The following is a 19,605-nucleotide window of genomic DNA, read 5'->3' on the forward strand; positions in this document are numbered from 1 at the left end:
AATTGCCATCATACAAACTGAGGCAGCAGACTTTGTGAAAATTAATATTTGTGTCATTCTCAACTTTTGGCCACAACTGTAGATTAGATACACTATATATATATTACGCACATAGTATGTGGACACCCCTTTAAATGTGTGGATTCGGCTATTTCAGCCACACCTGTTGCTGACAGGTATATATATTTGAGTACATCGCCATGCAATCTCCATAGACAAACATTGGTAGTACAAAAGGCCTTACTGAAGAGCTCAGTGACTTTCAAGGTAGCACAGTCATGCAATATGATGCCACCTTTCCAACGAGTCCTTTAGTCAAATTTCTGCCCTGCTAGTGCTGCCCCGGTCAACTGTAAGTGCTGTTGTGGGGAATTGAAAATGTCTAGGAGCAACAACAGCTCAGCCGCTAAGTGGTAGGCCACACAAGCTCACAGAACGGGACCGCAGAGTGCTGAAGTGGTAGCACATAAAAATCGTCTGTCCTAGGTTGCAACACTCAGCGAGTTCCAACGTCAGCACAAGAACTGTTCGTCAGGAGCATCATGAAATGTATTTCCATGGACAAGCAGCCACACACAAGCCTAAGATCACCATGCGCAATGCCAAGTGTCGGCTGGAGTGGTGTAAACCTTGCTTGCATTGGACTCTGGAGCAGTGGAAATTCGTTCTCTGGAGTGATGAAAAACGCTTCACTATCTGGCAGTCCGACGGACGAATTTGGGTTTGGTGGATGCCAGGAGAACACTACCTGCCCCAATGCATAGTGCTAACTATAAAGTTTGGTGGAGGAGGAATAATGGTCTAGGGTTGTTTTTCATGGTTTGGGCTAGGCCCCTTAGTTCCAGTGAAGGGAAATCTTAACGCTACAGCATACAATGACATTCTAGAACGATTCTGTGCTTCCAACTTTGTGGCAACAGTTGGGGGAAGGCCCTTTCCTGTTTCAGCATGACAATGCCCCCATGCAAAAAGCGAGGTCCATACAGAAATGGTTGGTCGAGATCAGTGTGGAAGAAACTGATTGGCCTGCACAGAGCCCTGACCTCAACCCCATCGAACACATTTGGAATGAACTGGAACACTGACTGCAAGCCAGGCCTAATCGCACAACATCAGTGCTCGACCTCACTAATGCTCATGGCTGAATGGAAGCAAGTCCCCGCAGCAATGTTCCAACATCTAGCGGAAAGCCTTCCCAGAAAAGTGGAGCCTGTTATAAGATTAAAGGGGGGACCAACTCCATATTAATGCCCATGATTTTGACATGAGATGTTCGACGAGCAGGTGTCCACATACTTTTGTTCCCGTTGTGTAGATAGACGAGGCTCTAGAGAGATACAACACCAGCTTGGACACAGCTACACATTCATGGGTTTTTCTTTATTTTTACTATTTTCTACATTGTAGAATAATAGTGAAGACATCAACACTATGAAATAACACATTAAATCATGTAGTAACCAAAAAAAATAAAGTGTTAAACAAAATATATTTTATGAGATTTTTCAAAGTAGCCTTAATGATACCTTTGCACACTATCGGCATTCTCTCAACCAGCTTCATGAGGTAGTCACCTGGAATGCATTTCAATTAACAGGTGTGCCTTGTTAAAAGTTCATTTATTTCCTTCTTAATGCATTTGAGACAATCAGTTGTGTTGTGACAAGGTAGAGGTGGTATACAGAAGATAGCCCTATTTGATAAAAGACCAAGTCCACATTATGGCAATAACAGCTCAAATAAGCAAAGAGAAACAACAGTCCATCATTACTTTAAGACATGAAGGTCAGTCAATCCGGAAAAATTCCAAGAACTTTGAAAGTTTCTTCAAGTGCAGTCGCAAAAACCATCAAGCGCTATAATGAAACTGGCTCTCATGAGGACCGCCACAGGAAAGGGAGACCCAGAGGTACCTCTGCTGCAGAGGATAAGTTCATTAGTTACCAGCCTCAGAAATTGCAGCCCAAATAAATGCTTCAGAGTTCAAGTAACAGACACATCAACATCAACAGTTCAGAGGAAACTGCATGAAATCAGGCCTTCATGGTTGAATTGCTGCAAACAAACCACTACTAAAGGACACCAATAAGAAGAGACTTGCTTGGGCCAGGAAACATGAGCAATGGACATTAGACCGGTGGAAATCTGGACTTTGGTCTGATGAGTCCAAATTTTAGATTTTTGGTTCCAAAAACTGTGTCTTTGTGAGATGCAGAGTAGGTGAACGGATTATCACCACATGTGTGGTTCCCACCATGAAGCATGGAGGAGGAGGTGTGATGGTGTAGGGGTGCTTTGCTGGTGACACTGTCTGTGATTTATTTAGAATTCAAGGCACACTTAACCAGCATGGCTACCACAGCATTCTGCAGCGATACGCCATCCCATCTGGTTTGCGCTTAGTGGGACTATAATTTGTTTTTCAACAGGACAATGACCCAACAAACCTTCAGGCTGTGTATGGTCCATTTCACCAAGGAAATGTAAATATTTCACCGAGGGAGTACTGCATCAGATGACCTGGCCTCCACAATCAATTGCAATGGTTTGGGATGAGTTGGACTGCAGAGAGGAAAAGCAGCCAACAAGTGCTCAGCATAAGTGGGAACTCCTTCAAGACTGTTGGAAAAGCCTTCTAGGTGAAGCTGGTTTAGAGAATGCCAGGAGTGTGCAAAACTGTTATCAAGGCAAAGGGAGGCTATTTGAAGAATCTAAAATATATTTTGATTTGTTTAATACTTTTTTGGTTACTACATTATTCCATGTGTCATCTCATAGTGTTGATGTCTTCTATTACTCTACAATGTAGAATATAGTAAAAATAAACTAAAACACTTCAATGAGTAGGTGTGTCCAAACTTTGACTGGCACACACACACAAAAAAATACTCCATACTTAAAAAGCAATAATAACACTACCAATGCGATTCATGTAATTTACTCCTATATCATGACATTTCCTTTATGTATTTATTTGTTTTACTTGAAAAATTGTGAAATCTTCCAAACCAGTGCAGCGTGGCATTAAATGTGCTCTATCGTGGTACTTCACTATATTGTTTAGTCAACATTTCATAAAAGATTAAATGTATTCCTTAGGACTCCACATTTTTTAAACAGTTTGATTAAATATCCACAACAAACGCGCAACAAAGTAGTATTGCAGTGTATGTCCTATAAACTGTCTGCCTCCACTTAGTGTGCAAGTACATACATGCGCGAAAATACATTTTCACCGTGTACAAACTGCAACAATTGAATGCAATCGATAAATTATATCGCAAATTAAACTCCCTACCTCCACTTCTTTAGCCGGATGGATGTTTCTGCTAACTGTCTGCACCTCCAGTGAGCAGTTCATCCTCTTCACGACGAGGTAATAAGGGTAATCCTTGGCCACCATGCTGCTGTCACCTTCCCAGTCCACGGAGGTTATAAACGCAGCAGGGCAGTCACATGCACGTCTTCCAGCAGTTACGGTGCTCGCCAGGGCTACGAGAAGTAAAGTTCAAGTAGTGTAAACTGCCAACTCATCCCAGGCGAGTTGTGCGCGCCTACTCCGCTGTTGTGGAAACTGCGACTGCCAGGAGCGAAATCCTCCTACTATATGCGCTCAGTGTGTAAATTGCACTCAGGATCAGAGAGCGAGTGAGGGCGTCGCGCATTGGAGAGAAATATCTCCTTACCCACATCCGATCTGAATAGAGCTCAACCCTAGCTGCAGAATGTGCCCAGCCATGCGTTAGGCCAATGTGCTTATACTTTTAAATGCTCTGCAGGTGCATCCGTTTTTCAATTTGCGCCATTTGGAACATATCCTCTGTCATGATAGACTCTCACGCACACCTCTCCGCTACCCTGTTCTAATAACTTCAGTGTGTTCTGTGCACTATGGGAAAGCCAGCTATCCTATTAAGAGTAATGTCGGTTAACCCAGAACTAAAGTCTAGTGTAATTGGTCAGACGCTCGATTAAATTCCGGGTCCATACCTGTTAAGCGAAAAGTTAGAACAAGGATCAGAAGCAGAATGAAGAGCTCCACCCTCTCTCTTTGCAAGTAACAGGTATTGTGCAGAAAATCTCCCCCCTTGCCACAATCCCCTTTCACCTGAACGCGCACACACTCAATTCTTCATTGCTGCGATTTGCTTGCTCGTTGAGATTTTTGCTCTTCACTCCGTTCAGTTTAGCCAACATTTCACTGATCTTAGTAGCAGAAAGCATTTTTTAAATTTGTGTTCTTCAAGGCAGCTGTCAATGATCACGTTAGGCTGCGTTTCATTGTATTTTTTATGGCGTTTTGATCGCGGGGGTGCCACTCGTAATGTCTGCAGTTTTCGGTTTGGCTATTTGATTCAAGTGCATTAGTATAGCAATAAATCTCTTTGCCAAAAATCGGCATCTCCCCCATGTCTTATTCGACTAGTAGTTGTTCTGAAATGTTTATTGCTTGCCTAAATTTTACTCCCTCCTCTATGTTTAATATAACACACATACATTAATTATTCATTTCGGTAGCCTATCCTGACAAGAAGTTTGTTCTATAGAAAGTATTTGACTCGGATGTGTGCCACAAAGTATTTGACTCTAGTGACAAAATTAAGGAAATTAGAAGGGGGGGCACTTTGGCAGGCAAGAAAATGGCCTTGCCGAACCCCACCCCCCCTTTTTAATTTCCTTAATTTTGTCACTAGAGTCAAATACTTTCTGTGGCACACATCAGAGTCAAATACTTGTCTCAAAGTCTTGAGATAAACCTAAATCTGATGCCTCCACATAGGGTTCCTTGTCTTACATGTTTCCTTTTATGATTTGGTACAGTAATTATTTTTGAGATAAAAGCAGAGACAACAACATGTATTAATTCAATCCCCTAGTAGCTCGCCATGAACAGCAGCAGCTTCTGTTTCAGTGAGCAGAGGTGGGGTGCCTTGCCTTCCCTTGCATGTTGCATTTTATGACTTGGTTAAGTAATGATTGTATTAAAGGACGGAAAACAACAACTATTAGTCAATCGCAAGTGGCTCCCCTGAAGCACAAAACATATGCAGCTCTTGTTCCAGCCAACAAGAAATTGATCCCAGTTTTAAGTCTTTGTTCTGGAGGGCTGAGGAGTTCCTGGCTTTGTGTTTTCCTAACAGACCAGGGAAGTGTGTAGGCTAGGGACAAAGCCAGTGGTGAGGAAAGTGTGTGTGTGTGTGTGTGTAAGAGTGTGCATGTGTGGACGAGCCCAGGCCCTAGCAGTTCTCACCCCTAAAGGTACTGCCTGCCTGTAAACAAACACTGGCTTTCATATTGTCACTCAGTGAAGTGTAATTTAACATGTTTAATTCACTCACAAACTTCATCTGAAAGTTTCCGTATTGATTATTTTAAACCCAAGAACATATTTTAGAACAGTAATCTTAGTAAGACATTTGCAAACAAGATTGCCATTTCTCACTAGATACAGTTGAAGTATGAAGTTTACATACACCTTAGTCAAATACATTTTAACTCGGTTTTTCACAATTCCTGACATTTAATCTGAGTAAAAATTCCCTGTCTTAGGTCAGTTAGGATCACCACATTTTTGTTTCATCAGACCAGAGGACATTTCTCCAAAAAGTACGATCTTTGTCCCCATGTGCAGTTGCAAACCGTAGTCTGGCTTTTTTATGGCGGTTTTGGAGCAGTGGCTTCTTCCTTGCTTAGCGGCCTTTCAGGTTATGTCTATATAGAACACGTTTTACTTTTGGATATAGATACTTTTGTACCTGTCTCCTCCAGCATCTTCACAAGGTCCTTTGCTGTTGTTATGGGATTGATTTGCACTTTTCGCACCAATGTACATTCATCTCTAGGAGACAGAACGCGTCTCCTTACTGAGCGGTATGACAGCTGCGTGTTCCCATGGTGTTTATACTTGCATACTATTGTGTGTACAGATGAACGTAGTACCTTCAGGCATTTGGAAATTGCTCCCAAGGATGAACCAGACTTGTGGAGGTCTACCATTTTTTTTTGAGGTCTTGGCTGATTACATTTGATTTCCCCATGATGTCAAGCAAAGAAGCACAGAGTTTGAAGGTAGGCCTTGAAATACATCCACAGGTACACCTCCAATTGACTCAAATTATGTCAATTAGCCTATCAGAAGCTTCTAAAGCCATGACATAATTTTCTGTAAATGTCCAAGCTGTTTAAAGGCACAGTCAACTTAGTGTATGTAAACTTCTGACCCACTGGAATTGTGATACAGTGTATTATAAGTGAAATAATTAAACAATTGTTGGAACAATTGTTGGAAAAATTACTTGTGTCATGCACAAAGTAGATGTCCTAACCGACTTGCCAAAACTCTAGTTTGTTAACAATATATTTGTGGAGTGGTTTTAAAGACTCCAACCTAAGTGTATGTAAACGTCCGACTTCAACTGTAGATAGCTAAAACGGTTGCCTAGTAACAAACATCTTAAGAAGATTTGTAAGAAGATATTTGAGAAGTTCGTAGGAAAATCATTAAATCCTAAGATATTGTTGAGGTATTGCAATTACAAACTATCTTTTTTTTTCTCTCTTAAGAAGCTTCTTAAGTTTTTGCATAAGAAGTGTTTTGTGAATCTGGGCCTTGCTGTCTTTATCAGCATCATAAAAAAGAAAAGAAAAACACGAGTTGGCGCACACCCAGAATGATAGTTTGTGTGGAGGTGCTGACTAACGGCGAATAAACTATAAACTATCAAAATAAAAAAAGTCGCACACTCCATGTATAATCTCCCAGCAATTTCATGGGTATTTACCAACGTTTCGGCATCACTGTGCCTTCCTCAGGGTACCCAAAATCAGACAAAAGAAAATAGTCGGTCTATCCTGACCTGGCTGCCTGGCTGGGGACTTTATAGGATAACTCACTGACCCCTGGATTATGTCTCGGTCCAAACTGTTTTTGTCCAATCTACAGCTTCCTGTTTGTTCTGCAATCAGTCTAATAAATAGGTCAATAGATAAAACGCAGGTACAGTCAGACGGCACAAATACAAACATGATATACAGTAGGTGATATGATAACTCAAAAGGAGCTCGAGAGGAAAGAATAGGTACAACTACCAAGAATTAGAACTATACTATTCATGTGTCATATTGTGCCAGTGCCTAGTGACCCAGTTGAACTTGTTGTGATGGTGTTCCATCTAATAAAAGATCAACATGGGGACCTGTTCTAATTAGTGTACTTCTACAATGGACCAGCCCTCTGGCAGTCATTGGCATCACTGTGAGCATGGTGTTGAAGCACACTACATGAGTAAAATAGAGTAGAATATAATATCACTTTATTGTCCACCCGAGGATTGACATTTTTCTTTGCATCACCATACAGTAGTAGAACTACATCTGCTGGGAACTTGCAGTTTCTTAATATTCATAACAACTACAGGGTATTCATGTCAATCCCTTTTTGAGTCACTTTTTCTGTAATTTCTTGCTTAACCATTCTCCTACCTGAAGTGTGGTCCAATGCAGCCGTTTGCTGCCATTTTTATCACAGTATCAAACCATTTCTGGGTAACAATTAAGTACCTTACTGTGATTGTTTTCAATTAAAAATGGTCAAAAAGAAACAAAAATAACTTCTTAGCAGTGAGCAATTTCTCAAGCTAGAACTAAGCTAGGACTGTCTGGGAGTGGTCTGAGTGGGAAGGGTGTAATGGGGAAAAATAAACTGTTAATGGCAGAGGTTTATTGGTCTTTAACTAATTTACTGCCTGGTGATGTCACCAGGCAGGCCAAAACCCCATCCCACCACAACTGGCTGAAATTTCAGGCGGTCTTTTCAAACAGCTCTTACACTAAAAGAGCATTATGGTCCTGTGTAGCTCAGTTGGTAGAGCATGTACCGTTGACACCAGGCAGGATGGGGCCATGGACTCACCGCAAATCCTGACTTTGCCATCAGCATAACGCAACAGTAACCGGGATTCGTCGGATCAGGCGATGTTTTCCCAGTGTTGGTGATGGCATGCCCACTGGAGCCGCTTCTTCTTGTTTTTAGCTGATAGGAGAGGAACCCAGTGTGGTCGTCTGCTGCAAATAGCCCATCCGTGACAAGGACCGACGAGTTGTGCGTTCTGAGATGCCGTTATTTGCCTGTTTGTGGCCCGCCCGTTAACTTGAACGATTCTTGCCATTCTCCTTCGACCTCTCATCAACGAGCTGTTTTTACGCCCACAGGACTGCCGCAGACTGGATGTTTTTCATTTCTCGCGCCATTCTCTGTAAACCCTAGACACTGTTGTGTGTGAAAAGCCCAGGAGGCCGGCCGTTTCTGAGATACTGGAACCGACGCTCATTTCATGCTCAAAGTCGGTCACTCGTTTTGCCCATTCTAACATTCAATCGAACAGTAACTGAATGCCTTGACGACTGTCTGCCTGCTTGCAAGCCACGGCCACGTGACTCACTGCCTGTAGGAGCGAACCATTTTGATTGACGTAATAAATTGGCCACTGAATGTAGATAAAAAAACCGGAAATCCAGTTTTTGACTGCACTGTGTTTTTAAGATATATTTGCTAAAATGTATAAAAACCTGTTTTTACTTTGTCATTATGGGGTATTGTGTGTAGATTGATGACGGAAAAAAACAATACATTTTAGAATAAGGCTGTAAAGTAACAAAATGTGGAAAAAGTCAAAGGGTCTGAATACTTTCCGAATGCACTGCAACTCTAGTTCATAGGTACAGGAGTTGAGAACAAGAAAGTTCCATAAGTGTGTGCAGAATAGAAATTTGCTTGCTCAGGATAGCCACCTCATTCCTAAAATCCTCCGCAAGCAAACAATAGCCACAAGGGAACTCCAGATGGTCAATATTGTCCCGGACGAGAACGTAATAAACATAGCTTCTACAGCGCTGGAAATGTTCGTTGTCTATTCCAGGCAAAGCGGGCTCCATTACAACCTAGCTAGCTATCTGGTAGCAGGTGTTGACACAAACTCTTATGAACAGAATAACAATAAATACAATTTCGGAAACAACAGGCCGAAAACAACAGGTAGAGGCGCAGGAGGTATCTGAGTTCGTGACAGGAGTTTGTGACAGGAAATGACGTGCTGAGGTGACGTGCTAGATTCAGCCTGCGATTACATCCTGTTTTCAGGTGGAGAAAGAGTTGAGATGAGAGGAGAAGAGGAAGCTGATGATGAGTAGACTGCAAAATAGACAAGCCGGGGGGGGCTGTGTCTGTTTGTGTGTCGGTCAGATGTCAGGACTGCTACACGGGTCAACGACTCTGTTTAAAGGCAGAATAGTATCCATCCAGCTCTCAGTATCACATTTCAATAGGACTTGACTCGACTAGCTGGTCAGTGTGAACTCTAAAGTGTCAATATGGACAATCAATACACAAATCAAGTTATGTTAATACAGCTAATCAAAAAAAAAAAAAAAGAATTGTATGATTGTTGGCAAATATATGTGATATCTCAGAGACTTTGATATATTGTTTATACTCTTCTCAAGCATCCTACAGGCCCACTGCTGATAAACATCTGACCTCAGCTGTTATATTTCAAAAAACAACATTCATTATACATAATGGTTATAAGCAAAGCCGTATTTATTTGATATATATATATATATATATATTTCTTTATGTACGTCTGCTAACCAGATTTCCCCCAAAGTGGGTAAATTATGTGTGATTAAAAAAATAAGTGTGAATAGCAGGAAGGATGTGTGATGATTACAGTATGTTATCCAATAGCCTTTTGTGGCTTTTTCCAGCCTTCATCAGGGTTAACAAAGATCTATTAGATATTCCAAGACTATTTTTAGCGTGTGATGTTCCCCCCCCCCTTTATTAAACAACATACTAGAGCAGTCAGTCAGTCAGTCAGTCAGGCTTTCTGGTCCTGATTGAACCCTGTGTCAGTTTGTTAACGGTGAGAAAGGAAAATCTGATCTGATGGTGTTCTGAAGGTACACTATTAATACATGACCTTTATGATAACCTTCCACCCACCAGAGAGATCAAATGGCAGCTCTGCAGATCCATGTCAGTCAGAGCAGACCATGATAACTCCTCACACCCCATGCCTGTACAAAATCCTGCCCTCTGGCACCTGTATTCATCTGAAAGTGACTTTCAAACAACATGGAATGAGGGAACACAAGACAAATTCACGTTTCTATAGAAAGTATTGGAAACCTGGATGTGAGTCCGATAGATGTCATTTCTATGGTCTGAGTTCTGAACGCTGAGGGAGCTCAGCTCAGTCAAGCTTGTCTGGCAGGGTTGAGTAATCCTTTGAGCCTGATGAAGTGCAGAGTGAAGCAGTCGACTGAACTTCCTGCATATTACATTGGTCTGATGCTCTGATGAGTGGAGATGAGAGACTGTGCTAATTAGCTAGGGACTCACACAGTCCCGTGGTGTTGAGAGGAGTGTGTGTGTGTGTGTGTGTGTTTTTGCGTGTGTGTATGTGTTTTAGATGGCATTGTGTGGGTGTTGTTGGGCGGAAAGGAAGACTCGTTGAACCATATAAAAGATGCTTAATTCTTCATTGTTCATTAATTTAATTAGAGGCAACGTGTGGCAGTGTGTGTGTGTGTGTGTGTGTGTGTGTGTGTGTGTGTGTGTGTGTGTGTGTGTGTGTGTGTGTCTGAAACAAAGATGTGTGTTTGTGTGTGTAGGCAGGCTTGGTGTTCTACAAACAAGGCTCACACCAGGAGAGCAGCTCTGCGTCCCGAAAATCAAATTATAGTCTGTTACATCCAGTATGTCGATTTACCGTAGTGCAAATGACAGGACTGACTGACTGGGTGTTCTCTCTGTTCTCCCTGTCCATGTCCAACAGCCTGCTATTTTACTATTCATGTGGCACATGACTACAATGCAATACAATACAATGAAACCCCCACCCCACCCTCCTCGCTGACTCCCTCTCATCACGGTTGTCATTATCAGTTCCAGTGATTGACATTAAGGGTTGTCCTATTGCCTGGGGCAGGTGAACTGAGCAGTTGGGAAAGTTTTATGAAAACAACCAAACTGCAAAGAATTCCTAGCCTACAAAGTATATTTCTGGTTCATCCCCATTGTTTAAGTGAAATACAGATCATTTGCGGCAGTTGGGCAAGTTGAGCTTACTCTGAGAATTTTTTTCTGGTAGCAACCAAAATACAAAGAATTCCAGTACTGATCTTTCTGATTCCTCCCCTACTAAATATATGTAGGTGAAAGGCAGGCAATACAGTATATTGCACTTCTGCGTGTAAATAGTTCATTGAAATGTTTGGGCAAGTGATCATAATCTTTGGGTAACGATAAAATACTCCTGACTTGCTCGATGGGCAAGTGCCTTTCAGAATTTATTGTCGTTATGCTTATGTTTCAGTGAATGCTGCATGTGTGCGTGCTACTCTGCATTGGGTTCTTTTCACCGTCTCATCATGTCAACAGCCCTTCAGCGTTGTAGCCATGTCCATATTGGCTTTTCTAGTACATCTAGGGCAGGGATGGGCAACTCCAGTCCTCGGAACCAGAGTGGTAGGTATTACACTTTTTCCCCATCCCTAGCTAACACAGCTAAACGATTTGCATTTTAAACTGAAGATCAGGATTAGTTGATTATTGGAGGTGTGTTAGCTGGGGCTGAGGCAAAAGTGTGACACCAATCAGGCCCCCGAGGACTGGAGTTGCCCATACCTAATCTAGGGCATGGTATTTGTTTTCGCACAGTAGATCAGTGTTATAGAGGAGGGCTCTTAGTCAGGACCTTCGTTTCTTTATCACAACAGGGTCATGTTCATTAGGCACCAAATGGAAGAAAACAGGCAAGCATGGAGAGACCTGTCCAATAAGAAATGCTTTTTTTCATTTTCAGTTCCAAATGTTTTGCAACGGTATGCACAAATGAATTCAACCAAAGCCTTTAGTTTAGATCAGTGGGTTTCTTAAGCTCTGGAACAAATAACCTATTTAGTATCCAAAGAGAAACCCAATCTCAACACAAACACATTTGTGTGTTTTCCCCATTACTGAACAATTGCTAATCATAGTCACTCATTGTTCAACCAGCATGTATTGTAACAGAATGTTTAGCTTCACAATGTCTTTATGTACTTTGTTTGATTTCACATTCTACCTGATGTATTGTCAGTTTCAAAATAGATAAGTAGTAATAGGTGGGCTATAAACACAAGGCTGTCCAAACACACACACTGCCTGTCCTCAGTTCACACACAGTTCAGAATTCCCCCCCGCACGTTGGCCCCCAAGGCATTTGCCCAGTGTGGCCCAGTATAGGCAGCCCTCTGGTGAAGGCCGCCCTCACTTTGCCAGAAATAAGCCCGTCTTTTCCCATCAAACATGCCCACATTGGCACGATGTGGGTCCAATGCGGGCTAAAATATTGACCCCATGTAGGCTGCCCAACATTGGGCCGATGCGCCTTTGCTATTTAGGAATTATTTCATTTATCATTTATTTGACACTTTTAATTGAATGCATGAATTGCATAATTTTCAAGCCATAAAGGTATTTAGGGAATGTGATACAATGGCAGTGTATGAAATCTGGCTTGCTGTCACGTCTACTCCTGCTCCTCCCCTCCGGCGTTTGACGTCGCCAGTTTACTAACCACCGGTCCTGAGAACCATCATTACGCGCACCTGGCATTCATCATTACGCGCACCTGCGCTTTATCATTTGGCACACCTGGACTCCATTACCTCACTCATTACCTCCCCTTTATCTGGCACTCCCTTAGGTTCTTTCCCCAGGTGGTATTGTTTATGTTGTTAATGTCTAGACGTTACTCCTACGTTGTTTCGCTCCATGTTGTTTGTTATATTAAACTTACCACCTGCTTCTCGCCTCCCAGCGTCTACGTTACACTTGCATACTACTTACTTAAACTGCATACTGTTTACTAATCGTACTACGTACTTTTTAGCAAATACTGTACGCAGTATGCCACAGCCGAAACGTATTACTTTTGGTGCATTCAAAACAACTGGGAACTCAAAAGCAAAACGAGCTGAGACAGTGAAAAATCGTGACGTCGGTGATCTTCAGGTCGGCAAAATCGGAGCTCTAGGAAGATGCAGAGTTTGTCACTTGTAATTCCGAGTTGGCTGGCCGTAAAAAACCCCCCCATCAATTTCAAAGTATGTTTTTTCCCCAAATTCCCAGCTGTCTTGTTATTTTATACCTCAATGTCTTGAACACAACATCAGTAACAGCTTCACATGGACTGGAAAGGATTGTCTGTAGCCCCACCCACTGACATTTCCATTCGTCAGAGTGTTGTTGTTTTGGGCTAATGTTAGCTAAGTAGCTTGCATTTGGAATTATATATTTGGAGTAAACTTGAGTGTACCGTAGGCCTACGCATATATCAACTGAAGAGTCACCTGAAGCTTGAGAGTAATGGGAGATGCAGTAGCGGAATGCAGTGCTGAGGCAGAGGGCTCGTAATGAGTAAGACTGGCTACAACTCTGAACTGAGTGGCGAGCTTTCTGGTGTCTAAAGCTGCTGAGGCATCACCCAAGTAGGTGCCATACACTGTGAAGGAGAAGTCCAGTGGCTACACGAATCAGGCTGGTTCCCAGAGCAGCCCTCTACAAGATCGTTACCAAATTCCATCTTCATCAACCATCTCCCTGACCACCTTCCTCTGATCAAGCCATGAACTGTCCCTCTCCATCTCTGGAGGATGCATGCACTCAGACTTGGCCTCTAGTGGTTGACCTAGCCAACTATAGTTAGGCTACTTGTGATCATGTATTGCTTATGTTTTTTATATTTTTGATGCGCTTTGAGATTGTTATGAAAAGCGCTATAAAAATGTCATCAATTATTATTATGCCACAGATGGTTTATTTAGTTTAGTAGAGCAAAAAAGCTCTGATGAAGGCCAAGAGGCCTGACAAGTAAGCTTCAATAAAAAAAGTGATACTAGCAAGAGCAGTGTACAGGTTTCTTTTAACTTATCTAATTGTTACCATGCACCTGCAACAAGATAGCTCAGATGTGGAAGTGCATTTTTTTATGTAGAATTTGTTTTAAGTAAAATACACCAACAGTAGATGTACCGGTATCACTTTTTCTTTTTTATTACAAACAAGAAAACACTTTAAAAAAAAGAAAAATCCACTTTGGGTTTAAAAAAAGAAATACAATACTGTACGTACAAAATACGTAAAACTACTTCTTAATCATGGCCTCTAAAATGGCCATAAGGCATGCCTCCCTGGCAGTCACCTCCTTCTCCCGCTCCTGCCCACATTTGGGCCATTCTGGGAAGGAGGGGTGCCCATAGCTGCACCTTGGGAGGATGAGGAGATGATGACCGATGGGGCGATGAAGTGGCAGCCTGCTAGCACCTCATCCATCACCGCATACCACTTCCAGGATGCGTCTACGGCCTCCAGTCCCTCCGTGCTGACTCCGGTGGGGAGAGCTTTTAATTGCTAAAAAAATATGGAAAAGGATAGTACATGTAAAGCCCCATAAAAGGTATTATGCCAATTGCAGTACATTTCTCTGGAATACTTGCACCTTTCTAGCAAGTGTGTCTTCACACGTACATTCATTTTCTGGTGAAACATAAGAAATAGATGGGAAAGTGTTGTTGCACGAAAAGGATAACTTTACTAGCCAAGTACAGCAATAAATGTCAAGATAACATACAGCAGCGTACTGTGTATTTTTGCTAAAGGTTCTCTTACTTCTTTTTCACCCATACAGGTGACAGCTGCCCCTCCAGCTCACACTCCTTACCATAGATCCTGAAAAGACACAAGATGTACAACATTAACCAAAACATGAGCAAAGTAGAGTGTGTGAACTTTCTGTAGATAGCTAGACTGCCACATACTTTATCAAATTGGAGTACCAAGGTGAAACAGTAAGGAGTGCAGCTTACCGTTACTTTCACCATAACAGGTTATCTGCAATGAAAATATCAAGACCCATTCAGACTGTAACCGTTCAGCATGGACATTACAATCAGCTCATCACAGATAAAATGAAGTGACAAATCAGGAGATCTAGAAGAAAAGAGAAGTGTTGGGACCAGCACCGCTGTGGAAAATAGGAATATAGGCTACCGCGTTACTAACACTATATCCAGTGCATAGTTTTGAACACAAGCAATGGTATTTACAACAAGTAGCTAGCTAGCAAGCTAGGCTAATGTTAAAAATTGAGTTGTCGCTCAACAGCAAGTAACGTTACCGTTAACCCTGTAGCTAACATTACTGTTCGAACAGTTAACTTCTAGTCCGACCAAGGGTGAAAGTAAGGCGGTCCGGTACGGAATCCCGGCAAAATAAATAGTTGGAGGTACGCCGTACTGGTAAAACATGAGCCCATCACAATAATTACAGCAGAAGGTCAAGAAAACTCTAGGCTATTACACCATTATGGCAGAATGGACTTGAAAATGCTCCAAAATACGATGTGGTTCGACAATAACACCTACATTTTGCCAAGGCAGAGATAAGTGCCCGACACTGCATACAGCAGTGGACATAAATTCTGGCCTAATGAAAATCGCCAAATGTCATTACACTTGTTGGTGTTTTGTGGAGATGTCTCTTTCCATTCACCACTGTTTGAGTAGTTGTTTGACAATCAGATGAAAAAATCATGACTGGTTGTGTTTATGCCACAATAAAAGGTAACACATTTTAAAAGTTAAATCACACATCTTTACGACTAGGCCCACAGAGATCCTATTGAATTAATAGAGATTCTATATGTAATTCTTTGATTACGACCATAAAATTATTTGGAGGTCCCGTACTGGGAAGAAATTAAATCTACTTTCACCCTTGAGCCCTACTGAAGCACGTAGCTAGCTAAAAGGCACAGCAGGCAGCAGGCTGCAAATCTGTTTTCAAAGATGTAACGTTACGATGAAATAGTTGTGATCATTTTAAGAAGAACAAAAACTACTTACATTTGGACTCCACCGCAGAAGCATCGCTATTATTCGCCATCTTCCAAGTTGTTTTGTTGTTTACTTTTCTTTGCTGTAATAAAGGCTTTATATATATATTTTCTTGTTAGAACAGACTCTCTGGTACACTTATGTTTTTAGTGTTTACACTGTTCCAAATGTTCACAAAAAAATATCTTGTAATCTAACAGCACCTGTTTGTCACACATAATACTCATGCAACGGTAGCTTTTTCTTGATTTTCAGTAGTTTCCACAACTAAGTAAAATGTCTTCCACAGATCTGACTTCCCCTTTCCCTCCTGAGCAACCGGTAAACATTCACCTGTTTCAAGTTTATTTTTCATGTCCTCCACTTCCATTTTACTGCCATGTGTTACGGTGTTCAGAGTTTGGTTTTTATTTTTTTTTACACAATTTATTTATGTGATTATAATAGGCTATAGGTCAGGCTGTATTGGTCACGTGCATGCGATGCAAACATTTCACATAAAGAGAGCAAGGGTTGAGGGAATAGGGAATGTTTTTCCTCAACAAATTAGGGATTCCGGTAACAGAACTTTTCAGTCAGAGGAAGAAGTAAGAAACTACCGTAAATGTCTGAAATTATGTTGCAGCTTCAGCACTGACAGTGCGATCAAAACTTGCTGTGCTGTGGTACCTTTTCGCTGCAGAAGGGAGGAGAGACAATGTGTGCCAGTCACAGAGGCCTATTCGCTGTCATTTTTTTAACACAGCGTTGCCATCGGGCTCCCTCTTGAGCCATTTGTGTGCTTTAATTATTTAATCGAACAGTGCGCTTAACGCATCAGATGAGCTAAGTACATATAGTTGATTTTATTCAAACACATAGGGTGTGGCTTTATAGAAAAATACATGTTTTAAAATTTCGACCAATGGATTGGTCGAAATTGTATCAATGCTCTCTAGTGAAATATGACAGAAATTATACGTTTTCATTCTCATACCACATCGCACCACATGTCATCTACAGTATCTTGTTGCCAACATAATACACCACACCTTTGCTTCAATGTGGTTTGAAAGTGTTTGGGTGACTAAGCTATTGCAGCCTTGACTCCCAAAGACACCCCCTGACCCCCCTTTCCAGATGACAAAGGTATTAGATATTATGTGTCTTGGGAAAAAATGAAAACATGTGTACTGCATCAGATATAGAGTTGAAATGTATTCAATTTTGAGTTTGCATTCTAATATTACACTTTCATACAGTACATCATAGAAGACTGAAATATAACAAAATTGTTTAACATAAAAACAATAGATTTTTTGTGTATTTTTGATTTTTTTTTTAAATTAATTATGAAAAAGATCAAAAACATTCCACCCATGAGGGCATTAGAGGGCTCTTTTGGTTATTTGACTGCAGGAAAGGGGCACAGGGTGATTAAAAAAGAGAAAAACAGCTCTTTGATGTCAGAAATGAAATGCAAACCTGACACTTCATACACATCAACACTACAAAGGAGGGAGGCCTCTTTCTACCTCACTGCTGATTGGAAATCTATATCAAGTAAGTGTTCAATTTTCCTTTGAACATCAATCTCCCTTCATGAAAACACTATATATGAGGTCATGCTGGATGTAACGTTAAGGGCTAAAGCCTGCACAAACCCACCTGCACATAGAGTTAACAGAAAAACAGGCTATATTTGTCTAGTTTCCAACGTTGTGACAGTCTGTGAATGTAGAATGAATGGGGTTGAGTGAGGCCCGTTTTCATCAACTAACCATAAAGGTCTCTGTGACATTTTACTGATTATGTCACAATTTCAGAGAGGAAATTAAGAAGGTGAGAAAGACAATTTGATCATCATAAAAGGGTATTCATTTTTTGTCAGTCTGATCTCATTTAAATTCCCTACACATTGTTTCTCTATGCCCACTGTGAACCCAAATGTCACTTTACACATTTAGAAATAAGCATTCTTCTGAAAATGTGCAATATTTGATAAAAAAAAAATCATTAACTGAGATCAAGACGGCGCCGACAGAGAGGGAAGACTCGCTTCTAGTCCTTAGGAAACTTTGCACTATTTTGTTTTTTTATGTATTAATTCTTACATTGTTAGCCCAGAAAATCTTAAGTGTTATTACATACAGCCGGGAAGAACTATTGGATATCAGAGCGATGTCAACTTACCAGCACTACGACCAGGAATACGACTTTCCCGAAGTGGATCCTTTGTCCGAACCACCCAGGGCATTTGAACTGATTCCAGAGGCTGACCCAAAACAACGCCGCCGGAGAAGAGGAAGATGGAGCGGTCTTCTGGTCAGATTTCGGAAACGTGCACACCACCCACCACTTCCGAGTATATTACTCGCTAATGCCCATTCTCTAGATAACAAGGTCGACGAAATCAGGGCAAGGGTTGCTTTCCAGAAAGACATCAGGGATTGTAACATACTGTATTTATTTATTTATCTTGCTCCTTTGCACCCCAGTATCTCTACTTGCACATTCATTTTCTGCACATTCTACCATTCCAGTGTTTAATTGCTATATTGTAATTACTTCGCCACCATGGCCTATTTATTGCCTACCTCTCTTATCCTACCTCATTTGCACATGCTGTATATAGACTTTTTCTACTGTAATATTGATTGTATGTTTGTTTATTCCACGTGTTATTCTGTGTTGTTGTATGTGTCGAACTGCTTTGCTATATCTTGGCCAGGTCGCAGTTGCAAATGAAAGGCTAGTTGAGAACAAGTTATCTGGTTAAATAAAGGTGAAATAAAAAAATAAAAATACTCTGTTTCATGGAAACATGGCTTTCTCGGGATATGTTGTCGGAGTCGATACAGCCAACTGGATTCTTTGTGCGACGCACCGACAGGAATAAACATCTCTCCGGGAAGAAGAAGAAGGGGGTGTATGTTTCATGAATAACTTCTTATGGACAGGTGAGACGGTAGCGTCCCACCTGGCCAACATCCGGTGAAATTGCAGAGCGCGAAAATGCAAATGACAGTATTATAAATATTTAACTTTCATAAAATCACAAGTGAAATACATCAAAATAAAGCTTAACTTCTTGTTAATCCAGCCGCAGTGTCAGATTTCAAAAAGGCTTTACGGCAAAAGCAAACCATGCGATTATCTGAGGACAGCGCCCCGCATACAAACACATGAAAAACATCATTCAACCAGGCAGGTGCGACACGAAAGTCAGAAATAGCGATATTAAAAATGCCTTACCTTTGATGATCTTCTTCTGTTGGCACTCCAAAAGGTCCCAGTTACATCACAAATGGTCCTTTTGTTCGATAATGTCCTTCTTTATATCCATAAAAACTCAGTTTAGCTGGCGCGCTTCAGTCAATAATCCACCCAGTTTCCCTCCATCAAAATCCATACAAAATGAATCCCAAACGTTACTAATAAACTTTTCCAAACAAGTCAAGCAACGTTTAGAATCAAACCTTAGGTACCCTAATACGTAAATAAATGATACAATTTAAGACAGAGAATCGTTACTGTCTTTACCGGAGAAAAATACTAAAGAACGCGCTCTCTTCCACGCGCTTGGAAACACTACAGCCAAAATGGGAGCCACCTAGAAAAAATACAATTTCTGGCTCATTTTTCCAAAAACCAGCCTGAAACTCTTTCTAAAGACTGTTGACA

General features: G+C 41.3%; 1 protein-coding gene and 1 long non-coding RNA gene across 5 annotated transcripts in view; both read right to left on the reverse strand.

Annotated features, from left to right (window-relative positions):
* arhgef3 (Rho guanine nucleotide exchange factor (GEF) 3) overlaps positions 1 to 19,605 on the reverse strand; it is a 131,811-nt gene that overhangs the window by 27,785 nt on the left and 84,421 nt on the right. The window contains exon 1 of one of the 4 annotated variants that reach the window (XM_014166005.2): positions 3,991 to 4,010. The exons of 2 other annotated variants lie outside the window; for them this stretch is intronic. Coding sequence is in view for 1 of the 2 variants with exons in the window: in XM_014166001.2 (XP_014021476.1) it covers positions 3,299 to 3,403 (105 nt within the window). In the remaining variant the exon portion in view is untranslated. Of the gene's footprint in view, positions 1 to 3,298; positions 3,888 to 3,990; positions 4,011 to 19,605 lie in introns of those variants that run through there. One more of the 4 variants, XM_014166001.2, reaches the window with a different exon arrangement.
* Positions 14,078 to 18,096, reverse strand: LOC106582695 (uncharacterized). Its single transcript, XR_001323374.2, has 3 exons — positions 14,914 to 18,096; positions 14,717 to 14,776; positions 14,078 to 14,458 (listed from the first exon to the last, which is right to left on the reverse strand). It is a non-coding gene; the product is annotated as an uncharacterized lncRNA (long non-coding RNA).

This window comes from Salmo salar, chromosome ssa22 (genome assembly GCF_905237065.1).
Source record: "Salmo salar chromosome ssa22, Ssal_v3.1, whole genome shotgun sequence".
Classification (NCBI taxonomy): Eukaryota; Metazoa; Chordata; class Actinopteri; order Salmoniformes; family Salmonidae; genus Salmo; species Salmo salar.